This window comes from Mesocricetus auratus, unplaced genomic scaffold (genome assembly GCF_017639785.1).
Source record: "Mesocricetus auratus isolate SY011 unplaced genomic scaffold, BCM_Maur_2.0 Super-Scaffold_100007, whole genome shotgun sequence".
Classification (NCBI taxonomy): Eukaryota; Metazoa; Chordata; class Mammalia; order Rodentia; family Cricetidae; genus Mesocricetus; species Mesocricetus auratus.
In genome coordinates, this window is record NW_024429191.1 from 39,300,194 (window position 1) to 39,313,064 (window position 12,871).

Below are 12,871 nucleotides of genomic sequence, written 5' to 3' on the forward strand. Positions count from 1 at the left end.
ACATGGTCACCAGCAATTTGAGATGATATCCAGTGTCAGCTTACAACCTCCACCTGCACACGCACACACATATACACACACGGAACAGAACTACCACAAGATCCAGCACACCCACTAGGACTCATATGGTCAAAGGCAATGGCACCAGCACATCTGAGAGATACCTGCCTCTCATGTTTATTTCTCACTACTCACATCAGCCAATGATGAATGAATGGACAAGGAAATGAGGCCTGTGATACTACTCACCACACAAGAAAAGAACGAACTCCTGGGCGGAGGAGACAGCTTGGTTGATAAAATGCTTGCCAAACGCGCATGAAGAATTGAAACCCATGTGTGTATGAGAAAGAGAGGTGGCGGTGGGGAGAAACACAGAGAGAGAATATGGTGACTTATTGTGATCCCTGAACTAGAGAGGCAGAAATAAGCAAATCCCTATGGCTCCAGTGGCCACTCAGACTCAGTACAGCCTCCTGGGTGAACTCCAGGCCAATGAGAGAACTTTTCTCAAAAAAGAAGCCTAGGTGGCTCCTGAAGAAAAACAGCCAAGGTCCATCTCTAACACACACACACACACACACACACACACACACACACACACACACACGGAATCCTCCAATTGATACAAAAATGGGTCAAGCTGGAAGATATTATGCTAAGCGAAATAAGCATGATTTTACTCATGTGGAAGCTAAAACAGATGCAGTTAGAGAAGAGGAGGGGAGGGAGAAAGGGAGAAGGAAAATACAGTGAAAGGGGAAGATATAGAATGACTGCCTAATGTAAGGAACTATCTTTACAATAGTTTATTACAAATTTGGAAAGAAGCAGAAGCGAGTTGGGAGGCTCTCAGCACAAAGCAATGTGTAAATGCTTAAGGAGACAGAAACATTGCTTACACCTGGTGTGATCAGTACACACTGCAGACACACATGGAACTGTCGCTCTCCTCCATACATAAGCTCAGTTCCACTGGAGACTGAAATGTTGCTTAAACCTGATGTGATCAGTACACACATGTCACTCCACTCCATACATATGTTCAGCTCTTCTGTGCCAAACAGAAGATCCAAGGACGGAGTGAAGTGAAGGTAAGGCCAGTCTGGCTCTAGGTGCAAAGGCCATGATTGTACCTCATGGATCCCAAAAAGACACGTGCAGGACCCACTGGGGTAGCTGCAAGTCCCTTTTACAGATGGAGAAAGAAAGGTGGGAGAGAATGGCCAGCGAAAGCCTGTGCTCTAAGCAGAGTAGGAGCTGATCACTCCTGGCTCTACTCCTCCCCGGGGCCACCACAGGTTCACTCTCCAGGAAGGACGGCATCCTAGGCTCAGTCCTGGGTGTCTGTGGATGGGAACCCAGCCTGGGAGAAAGCAGAACCCACATTTAGCACTAACATTTCCCATGGCCAGGGCTCAGCTTCACAATAGGGACAGGAGGACCTAGATGCTTAGCCATGTTTACTTAGGGCTAGAATCATGGATGTCTAGCTGAAGAGGGGACGGGTAGCCCAGCAAGGACATGGTGGAAATCCCTTGGGTAAGAGTGAATAGGACCCAGAGGCACATGGAGAATTAATTATCTGTCTATAGATTGGTGATAAGTCAGATGGCCAGAGCTCCAGATGTCACAGGAGGAGTGCCCCATGAAAGCCCCTCTCAGACCATGCTATAGCAACAAGGATCTATAAAGGTCAGACACTAGGAGTGTGGCTCAGTGGAGAAACATCAGAACATGGTAAGGCCCTAGGTTCAACCTTCAGAGAATGAACAGAGGAAGGATGGAGGGAGGGGAAACAGAGGGAGGAAGAGAGAAAGCAGGGAGGGGGTCATTGCAGTAGAACAGCCTGGTTGGTCAGAGATACAGAGGAAACAGTGAAGTACTAAGACCTCATTTCCCGTGTCCCTGAGCTCATCTTTAACAAACCACACGGCCAAGCATCCCGTCCACCATCCTTCAGGTATATTGATATCATCCATGCTTTGGTATCGGATAGCCTTGCCACAACACACTAATCAAATACTCCAGAAGATGTCCTCGGTCCCACCCAGCTAGCGTACTCTAAGGCAACTGAAACCAGTGCCTAGAGCCATGGCATGAACTGCTACATAAACGACCCTCACTCAGCAAGCTTGTCCGGCCTTCCTTCCTTTTGCTCTTTGCTGTGTCTCTGAGCTGTCCTAGCAGAGACCGTGAGCTCACCCTGTGTGAGACACTGTGGGCACTTCACCCCACGTTGCTGGGATGTGGGGTTCTAAAGTAACCCTGGTGCTGGAGTCACCAACACAGCTGCCATGGGTGGATGGGGTCAGTGAGGAGGCTAGGCTGCTCCCAGCTACACACACATCTACTGCCCAGCTTACACGCAAATGCCCTGAGATGCCCTGCACTTCAGCCAGCACTGTCACTACTAACGCAAGTAGTCAACCTCAGTCCAGTATGAAGCTGGGCATATACTGGTTCTGGAGGAACGCATCCTGGGTACAGCTGGCACAGAACCAGGGGCTACTGTCTTCAGCTGCAGCACCAGCCAGGCCAGCCCTCTGCAGCACAAGGCAAGAGAAGACATATTCTGCTCACCAAGCTCCAGCTCTGAACCTAGTAGGTACAAGGTCAGGCCCCAGGTGCCAGATTTCTAAACCAGATGGAGCAAGAATCCCAAACTGCACACTGATGTCTGAATGAGACACACTGTCACTCTCACATACACTCTCACTCATACCACTAGCCTCCAGGAGACAACAGCAGGCAGGGTCATCACCCCAGGGAGAGCAGATCCCTCTCAGCTGCTCACTCATCACTCATTCATCCTCTTCTAGAAAGCCCACACCGGCTATCCCCACCCACCTCACCACACACCATCCAACCTGCAGCTGGACACTTTGCCAACACTCAGGCCTGACCTGGCGTTTGCTGTGCTCCCTCCTGAGCACCTCTGCAGCTGTATGATGAGCACACCTGGCTATCCTGCGTCTCTTCTGGTATCCAAGTCAAGTGCGCACTCCAGGAGAGCGGGGTAAGATCCCAAGACAATTCACCACAGGCCAGGCCTGTGGTAATGCAGGTTTCCACAGCTAGAGACATCTCAATGCATAGACTTCACCTGACCAACGGAGTCAGCAAGGCCAGAACCAGACTACAAAGCTAGGCTGCCCCCCATAGGATGCACAGGGTAAGCATCCCTGGCGCCTGAGAGGCTCCTCACACACAGCAGAGCAGCAACAGAACAAAGGCACTGAAGGGAGGGGGGCAGGGCTCCTGATGGCCACCACTGGAGCACAGCACAGCTGCACCACCCGCCAGCCACTGCAGTTTTAGGTGACCCCTCGCCACCATCTCCTCCCCCTCCTCCTCCGTTCCCTCCTCCTGCCTCACCATCACCTCTTCCTCCTCCTCCTCACCATCACCTCCTCCTCCTCCCTCACCATTACCTCCTCCTCCTCCTCCTCACCATCACCTCCTCCTCCCTCACCATCACCTCCTCCTCCTCCCTCACCATTACCTCCTCCTCCTCCTCCTCCTCACCATCACCTCCTCCTCCCTCACCATCACCTCCTCCTCCTCCCTCACCATCACCTCCTCCTCCTCCTCCTCACCATCACCTCCTCCTCCTCCCTCCTCACCATCACCTCCTCCTCCTCCTCCTCACCATCACCTCCTCCTCCTCCTCACCTCCTCCTCCTCACCATCACCTTCTCCTCCTCCCTCACCATCACCTCCTCCCTGTCAAACCGCTCACTTTCACCACCTGCTCCCAGTCAGCTCCCCCTCTCTCGTGTCTCCTCTGCCACTGCTGTCTCTTGCTCCCTGTCACCTCCTCCCCCACTGTCACCACCTCCCTCACTGTCACCTCCTCCCTCGCTGTCACCTCCTCCCTCGCTGTCACTCCCCCATTGTCACCTCTTCCCTCATTGTAACTTCCTCTTTCCTGCCTGTCACCTCTCCCCTGCCTTCCCTTCTGTAATTCTCGCCTCTTCTTCCTTGAGGATCAAGGAAGCAGGCCTCTAGTCCACAGTGCCCCCTACTGTCCAGCACCTCCTGGGCACAAGGTGATGAGCACTGAACGGGACCAGGGCTGAACCCCTCAGATGCAGGCCAAGCAGCAGATGCTACCCAGAGCTCAGTGTGTGGCAGGCTGGGGACAGCGTGGAAAAGCGAGCACTCTGAGACACAGACAGGAGCAGTGTCCCTAGCAGCTGTGTCAAGAGCTGCATGAGATACAGAGGGGCATTCAGAGTACTTGGCCACTGCCCACTGTGTTCCTGACCTCAGCTGGGGCTGTTCATCACGCTACAGTATCCTCGGTGGCTGGCCCCAAATGTTTACAATCTAGAGAAGGCAGGTGGAGACGGAAAAGACCAGAAGGTGAGCTGACACAGGTCACCACAGAACACAGGGACAAAAGTCTTCTGGAAAAGCAGGGGTCATACATCCAGTAAGGGGCTAGGGCCCAGGGTAAGCAAGGATGCAGGTAAAAAGATGCTTGACACAAAGGCCCCGGGCCAGGCTGAGAGCTGAGCTCCGCCCTCTCTGTCAGTCCTCCTGAGCCTGTAACAGCCACCAGCATGGATGCTAGAGCAGTGCAGGTGCCTACAAAAGACACAGGGTCCAATACCACGTGATGACCGCCACTGACAGCTGTAGTCAGTAAAGACAGACCCAAGTGTCAAGGCAGAGGATGGTGGCCAGACCTCCATCTGGCATCTCCCCTACAAGGACAGGAAGAACAGAGTGCATTGGGAAAACCTTGGTCCAGCTCCCTTGGAGCCTGAAGGCACACAGGTAGGCTGCAGACACTGGGCTTTTAGACCTCTGAGCAAAGTCTGGACCACAGAAATCCACACGTCAGAGTGAGAGCCCCATATGGCCCCTTGATAGCATCCTGGCCCCTTCCTCCCTGCCCCATCACAGTTTTCATGACTATGACCCTTACATTTCTTACCGTGCCCAAACAGCCTCCTCTCTGGTACAGAGGTACCTACATGCATATCTGCCAGCTTCAAAAATATGAGGTGTTGGAGAAACATCTCCAAGGGCAGAGGAATGCCAGGAAAAGGCAGCAAGGGGAATCAGAAAAGCTGCCCCCGGGAAAGGAAGGCTCTGGTGAAACAGCTCCGAGAGACCCAAGCAGAAAAGGGCCGGGAAGGCCTCCTCTGGGCTGACCAACAGAGAGCCCTGGTGGCCTCAAGAACAAGGGTCCCTAAGGGTAGAGGACACAGTCAGCTTTGATGAAGTGAGGAGAAATCAAAGGGAGGCCAGGATCAGAGAGGGAGAGTAGGGGGCTGAGATGGATGTGGACAAGGAAGGATGGCCCCACCTGCCCAAATGCTGCCGCCTGAAGTGGCTCCACCCGGCCCAAGGTTCCAACATACATCCTCCAGCTACAGCCCAGGGGTCAGATGGCAAACCCAAGAGCAAACCTGTGTTCCCCAGGCTCAGCCCAGGGCAGCCACTCGACAGCCCCAGGCACTGCCCAGAATTCTAGGCCCACACTCAGACTCTGTAGGTGTGAACCCTTGGTCTCCAGTTGGCGGTGCTGCTTGGGAAGCTAGGTGGTCCGGCCTTGCGGGAGTGTGTCACTGGGCTGGGCTCTGAGAATTGCCTGTCTCCCGGTGCTCTCAGTTGGCTCTCTGCTTTGTGTTTGTGGTTGCAGATGAGCTGTCAGGTCCTGCTCCAGCCACCGTGTTTACCCCATGCTCCCTACCACGATGGGCTCTTATCTCTCTGGAACCAAAAGTCAGATAAACTCTTCTAAAAGTTGCTTTTGCTATGCTATTTTATCACAGCAACAGGAAAGTGACCAATATGGCCTCTCCTCCTGGACTCATGGACATCACTGCTCTTCCTTGAGGTGAGCCAAGTTCATCCTTCACACCTTATCTTCCTCAACTGCCCAGCTCAGCCAAGAACCAGCCCTCCTGCTGACCATACAAAGTCCACCACAGAACGGGCACGGTGCTGCCAGAGCAATCCTACTGGGACCTCTCTTGCCGTTTCTCCCACTTCCATGGCCCCAATCTGTTGCAAGCCACCATGTGGGCCTCTACAGCGGGCTTGCCTCCCAGCTCACCCTGGCTGCCTCCCCACTGTCCTCACTACACCACCTTAAAATATCAACTCAATCCCAGCAACTTTTCCCCAGAAACCAGGACCTTTTTATGCAAGTGTTAGGTTTCGGTCAAAGGCCGCCCCTTCAGACAGGCCTTCTGACTACCCTTCCTGTCTCTCCCTCTTTGTCCCTGAGGGGTTGGTTTGTGTCTTTATTCATTTACTACCCTTCCTAGGAGGCCATTGCACTAGGACCAGGCCCACACACGTTTACGCAATAAGTACCTGAAGAAAAGTGAACAAATCTCTTTGACATGGTTCGATATGACTCCAATGTGTCCTACAGCTGGTGTGCCAAAGGCTGATTCCCAGCACCATGGTGTCGGCAGGTGTTGGGACCCTTTAGAAGCACAAGTGTGAAGGGGTTATCATGGCAGACCCCTGGGAAGGAAGTGCTGGTCTCTGAGGACTGCTCTTTCTCTTGAGGGTGGACTCTTAGAAAATGTAACTACTCACACATACTTGGCCTCTTGTACATGAGGCCATTTTCCTTTCTGCTTCCGTTATATTTTGATGTATTTAGAGGGCCCATGCCAAAATGCTGGCACCACACTGTTGGGATCTTCTAGACATGATGAATTAAACATCCTTCTTCCTTGTAAACAGTTCTCAGCACCAGTTATTCTGCTAAAGCAGTGTTTTTTGAGGTTTTTTGTTGTTGTTATTGTTGTTGTTGTTTTCGAGACAGGGTTTCTCTGCATTGTTTTGAAGGCTGTCCTGGAACTCGCTCTGTAGACCAGGCTGGCCTCGAACTCACAGAGATCCGCCTGCTTCTGCCTCCCAAGTGCTGGGATTAAAGGCATGCAACACCAATGCCCAGCTTAAGCAGTGTTTTTCTACCTTCCTGATGCTGTGACCCTTTAATACAGGTCCTCATGTTGTGGTGACTCCCAACCATAAAATTATTTTCATTGCTACAGCATAACTGTAATTTTGCTGCTGTTATTAATTGTAATGTAAATATATGACATGCAAGATATCTAACACGTGTGACATCTGTGAAAGAGGTCGCGACCCACAGGTTAAGAACCACTGTATAAAAGCAACAGAGAGGAGCTAAAACCTTCCTGCAACCCATTTCTTAGAGTAAGAATGACAGCACCTTGCAGTGCCCCCTTGCAAAAATGCCAGGCACAAAGCCTGAGCACAGGCTGGGTGGCAGTGCACTCAGAAGGCAGAGGTAGGTGGATCTCTGTGAGTTCGAGGTCAGCCTGGTCTACAGAGTGAGTTCCAGGATAGCCTCCAAAGTCACAGAGAAACCCTGTCTCGAAAAAAAAAAAAGACCCAAAAATAAACAAAGCCTGAGCACAGTGAGCCATGCCCAGTGCTATAGTCAGCAAGATATTGCACTACTCGTCCAGCATGCACCTGTTACAACAGCTTCCTGTCCCCACCAAGCACAGAGCTAGACTTCCAGCCTCCTGTCCTCCTGCCTCCAGATGCCATTTCAGCTCCTCTGAGCTTCAGCTGGCCCAACTGTCTCAGTCTGAAATGATACTAAAGAGCTCACTCATTCTTCCACTAATGACTCTACATTCTTCCAAGGAATAATGTTATTCAAAATGAGTCAAATCAAAAACTTACGACAAAAAAAAAGGAACCACTTATAAATGCACAGCCACAGGGCACTCATCTCCAGATCTGGGCTGTTTAGGCTGTTCCTGTGGACCAAGCTCAGCTTCAAAATTAAGTGTGCAAAGACATACTGTTTCAAGTGTCACTGGAAAAAGAACAAAGGAGACTTGAACATCAATAAAAGTATTCCCCAACACCCACTGTGCATTTGGCCAACTGTTCTCCCTGTGCTGGGAACCCAGTCCACACTCAGGCACCTGCTAATAAACCTAGGCCTACTGGAAGAGAAAGCACAGTCTCCATCCAGCTATGGAGGCCAGCAGCCTCCTGCAGGAGAGTACTATACACACCACATCTAGTGGAAACTGAGTTAGGACTATGGTATCTCCTAGCCAGGCCAGGAGCCTCTTTCATGCCCTGTACTAGTTTCCTCTGACTCGTTTAAAACAACAGAAACATTCTCTCATGGCTTAAGTCAGCATCTGTCCCCTACAGGGTCCTGCAGCCTGATTGCTGGATCCATGGCATACAGGCTCTGCGTGCACAGGTAGGACAGAGGGCACAGGGGAAGAGTGAGGAGTGAGTATGGCAGGCTAAGGGCACAGAGCACCATGTGTCTGGCCGTGCCAGAAGGCTATCGGGGAACCAGGGCCAGCATTGGCACACTCGAGCAGCACATGCCAAAGCCGTGGTTTCTCAGGAGCAAGGGGAGGTCACACCTACACAGTGGTCTTGGCTGACATCTGGATCCCACCCAGCAGCTCCCTTCTAAGGCAGGTCCAGCATGTTCAGGACTGCAGGGACAAAACATTCAGAAGGTGGTTGCTCTGAGCCAAGCATCCCTGCCCCCACCCACCCTATCATTGCCTCAGGTGGAAAAAAGATCCAAAGCATAAACCAGATGAAAAGAATACAGTGTTCTACCCTGGTACAGCTGAACTGACAATAGTCTGGGAACAGTGTGCTTCTGGCAGCAAGCACAGCCTTCTACAGACCAGCTCCAGGGCAATCACAGGGTACCCCAGGCTCTGCCTCAGCGAGCACTCTGGCCTCCATTATCTCCTTGTGTCATAATGAACTGAGTGCCACTGTCTTCAGGTTTCAGTCCCTGTCTTCCATCAGGCACACCCACCCAGTGTGTGGGCTACGTTCAGAAACTTCCTGTAAGAAAAGCAATGCTGCCATAGAGCAACCCAGGGAGCAGTACTGGGAAGAACCTGGACAGTCCAGGCCATCCAGTGAGAAGGCCAGATGCAGGTGGAAGCCCCCCACCACGCAGCTGTCTACTGTAGGCTCTTGGAACACCCTAGATCACCCTGACATCGGTCCAGGGCCTCCACAAAGGCAAGAAGCTCCCCTCAGTGTACACTGACTGAGTGCACCTCGGGAGGAAAGGAGGGAAGAGGACAGTAACAGGCACGGAAAGACTGAGAACAGAACCACCATCTATCCCTCGGACTGTGTGTCTAGCTTGCTGACAGCAGTGACCCACCACAGCAGGCTCACCGGCTAGCCAATGCCAACACAATGGTACTCACCACATTCCAGAAGAGCGGATTGAACACAACGGTGAGCACAGCTGCCACAAAGCTGGGCTCTGTGGGGTCCACGTACCCCAACAGCCAGGTCATAACGAAGAGATCTGCCTGCAAGGACAGAATTGCCATCAGCAGGGGACCTGTCTAGCAACACTCAGAAACTGCCAGGATCTGGGAGGCTTCAGGGTGCAAAGACCTCTGGGAGAATAAAGGAAGCTTGGGGCATCCAAGTCCAGACAGAGTCACTACACTTGAGTCTCATAAAAGGGAAGATAAAAGGCTGGAGACTAGTCAGCCGTGTCGACTGTCAGGAGGGCGCTAGGCTAATGATTGCGGAGGTGCTTGTGGGCACTGTATGCAGATGCCCATGGCTTCTCGAGGCAGGTTCCCAAGGAGGAAGTGGCACTAACTCTGGGTGTGATGGAAATCCTCAGATGAGGATTCTCTAGAGACCCAAGGAAAACTCAGGAGACCAAAATACATGAGAAGAGAAGCTCAGCCTCGGGAGACTACAGGAAAAGTTCATGACCACAGGCAATGACCACCTCTCCCAGGAGGAGCAGTGTGACTGCAGCTAAGGATGGAAGTGACTCTACACACAGCATGAGGACAGCATGTAGCAGCACTCCCTTCCGCTCAATGACAATGACCGGGGTCATAAGAGACAGCCCAGGCATACGGGTACAGCTCAGAAGCAGAGCACTTGCCTCGTACATACAAAACCTTGGATTCTATCTGCAATATCACCACCAAAACAAAACCACCAGATCAACCTACATGGCCAACCTAGAGAAATAAGGTACAGCCCATGTGTGAAGCCCCCAAGCCACAAAGGTAGACAGTTCCCTCTGCACTTAAAGCTCTGTGGGGCTTGACGTCTGGGGCAAGTTGTCAGTACTAGGTTGTGCTATGCATTCCAGAATGCCTGGCAGGCCCCGATCCTGGCTTCCACCCACTGGAGGATGGCAGCTCCTCCCCACTGAGGCAACCAGAGATGTCTCCGTATGTCCGGTGGAAACAAACTTTCTGAGTGGGCGCCTCTGCCCCAGGAGAGGAGAAGCCGGTCACTTTCAGTGCCAGCTTCTTTCTTCAGACAGTGAAGAAGATCTGGTGCTGGTGCTGGGCGGTATTTCTGGGCCCTCGTGCTCTTCTCTAAACATCCTTAGTGTTCATTTTAGGAAGAATCGTAAAGGCCCCAAGCATTGATGATATCGTGTTGTCTCCCCACACGCAACTGAAATAAGTCACACTAAATTATAAATAAGGCTTCATGCCCCAGGCCTATGGCCTCTCTCAGACGCTGCTCTCATGGCACGCTTAGCTGTTTCATTCCAGGACAGAATAATCTTTTCGAAGAGTGCTTCCATTCTCCACAGTAGGGGGAGGAGAGGAAATAATGTGCAAGCATGCCACCCGCCCTCAGAGTTGCCCATCCCTGGAGAGAAAGCAGCAACCTCTACCCAGGCTCTTACTTCACCCAGTGACAGCCTCCTGGGAAGACTCAGTCTGCCAGCCAGACCACACCGACCCGTGTAACACAAGAGACACTGGAAAGTTACTAGGCTTGTAAGGTCTTCCACTGCCACCTCTCTACCTAACCAAACCACAATTCTCACCAGGATATGGAACCAAAGGTGGGCAAAACAGATGTTAAATGTTCAAACCCAGTGTGCAGTCACCCACATCCACAAGGGAAACACTAAGACCCCTACAGATGCCTAACCTGCAGTTGGCCCCAAAAGCTACATATATTATACTGTTGCTGTTCTAATACACATGAACCTCCAATAGAAACTATTTTGTAAAACAGGCACATCAAGAGGCTAGCGATAACTACTCACTAACTGGAACCAGAGCTGGCCTTGGTGGTGCACAGCTGGAATCCCAGTACTCAGGAGGCAGAGGCAGGCTGATCTTTAAGAGTCAGTCTAGTCTAAATAGTGACTTCCAGGCCAACCAAGGTTACATAGTGAGCACCTGTAGTGTGGGAATGGAGAGATGCCTGGGTCCTGCCTCAACTAGATGATGGGACAGGCTTAGTAGACTTCCTAGGGGGGAGCCTTACCCTCTCCATGGAGCAGATGGGAGGAGGAGAGGAGTGGAAGGGGTGGGAGGAAAGGAGGGAGGAGGAACTGGGATTTGAATGTAAAAAGTAAATTAATAAAAAAGCAAAAAAAAAAAAAAAAGTGAGCACCTGTCTCAAAAACAAAACAAAAGCAAGAGGAGGCGTGAGACTAAAACATGAGTAAGTGGTGTGAACTCTCTCTCCTGTGTTCTACTCACCATCCTGCTGTGGAGACCACAGACCCAGGCTACAGGCGCAGGGCCGTCCTGCTCAGCAGATAATAAGCCACCAGTGTGGGAGCAAGGATGTGAAACACCTCAGTGGGTACACTCGGGGTGTAGACAAATGAATGACAGAACCTGCTCAGGAACCTGCAGGGAGAATGAGCCTGAAGGCACAGCCTCATCCCAGGCTGCGGACAGTACAAGAGCACTTAGGCCATACAGCAGGCAAGCCTGCCTTTCAGAGCCCCTGGGCAACGTCTCAGGAAGCCCTGGACAAGATCAGGGCCTCTCAGCACAACCTCAGGCTGCTGTTCCTGGAGCACACACCACTCATGCAGGACAAAGCCACTGGATCAGATCTCAAAATAGACCATGCTGCCTTACAGGAAAGGGGGGTGTTGGAGCTGTGAGGCCCTAAAGCGTCTAGAATCTGAGCCCACTGGGAGAGACCTGTATTAAGCATCCATGATCACAACGCCCCAACCACTCATGGGGGCAGGAGGCACTGCAGAACAAAGAGAGAGGAAGGGTAGCTGCCTTTGCCTGACCACTTCCAAGCATGCTAATGTTACTTCCCTTGGGTGGACCACACATCCTTACCCAGCAGGAAGTCCTTACACATCACAACTCCTCCTTCCTATTCTGCATTTCCAGCCCCAGCCAAAAACTCCCATTGCTTAGGCACCCACACACCCACTCCCCACCACACCCCTGTTTCATTGTCTTATCTGTCCAGTCTTTCCTTACCTAACCACTCAATCCATCCCTTACCCTCACAACCCCTGTGCTCATGGCTCCCCCAGGGCACAGTAAAAGATCTTCATGACCTTTTGGTTCCCTCCTGAGCACTCCTAGATGGCACCTCACATCCTGCTGGCCACCCTCATTCATACCTCCTCACCTACACATGGCTCACTCATCAGAGCACACCAGCAGTTGGGCCCTATGTCACCCCACAAAGGCTCTGTGAATACCAGGAATGGCATCTGTCCTTCTAGACACTGTGAGTAAACTCCTGCACATCCCTCAAGAGCCAGATGAAGCAGTATCCTACTTCTTACCAAGGCACTCTACTGTATTCCTGGGGTTCAGCCTTTGTATTATCTAATTATCATCCCTGTCTTGCAACTGCTCCTCAGGCTAAGAACCACATTTTTTATTGATCTTCATGTCTCCACTTCTGACTGCCAAGGCTGGCAGAAAGTAAATATTTTGCTAAGTGAACAGAAGCCCTTGTTTCATCATCAATAAAATCTGAAGGCTAATGGTCATCTCCGAGGGGCTCAATGGCTGAACCACCCTGTGGCTTCCTCCAGTCTGGCTTTGGAAAGAGACAAGAAATTGCCAAGGCAGTCCCT

At 51.7% G+C, this 12,871-nt stretch overlaps 1 protein-coding gene across 3 annotated transcripts in view; it reads right to left on the bottom strand.

Annotated features, from left to right (window-relative positions):
• Positions 1-12,871, bottom strand: part of Pemt (phosphatidylethanolamine N-methyltransferase) — an 80,573-nt gene that overhangs the window by 59,326 nt on the left and 8,376 nt on the right. For 2 of the 3 annotated variants that reach the window (XM_005067684.4, XM_005067687.4), the window contains exon 2: positions 9,225-9,332. The exons of the other annotated variant lie outside the window; for it this stretch is intronic. In XM_005067684.4, coding sequence (XP_005067741.1) covers positions 9,225-9,332 — 108 coding nt within the window. The remainder of the gene's footprint in view (positions 1-9,224; positions 9,333-12,871) is intronic. 3 annotated transcript variants of the gene reach the window in all.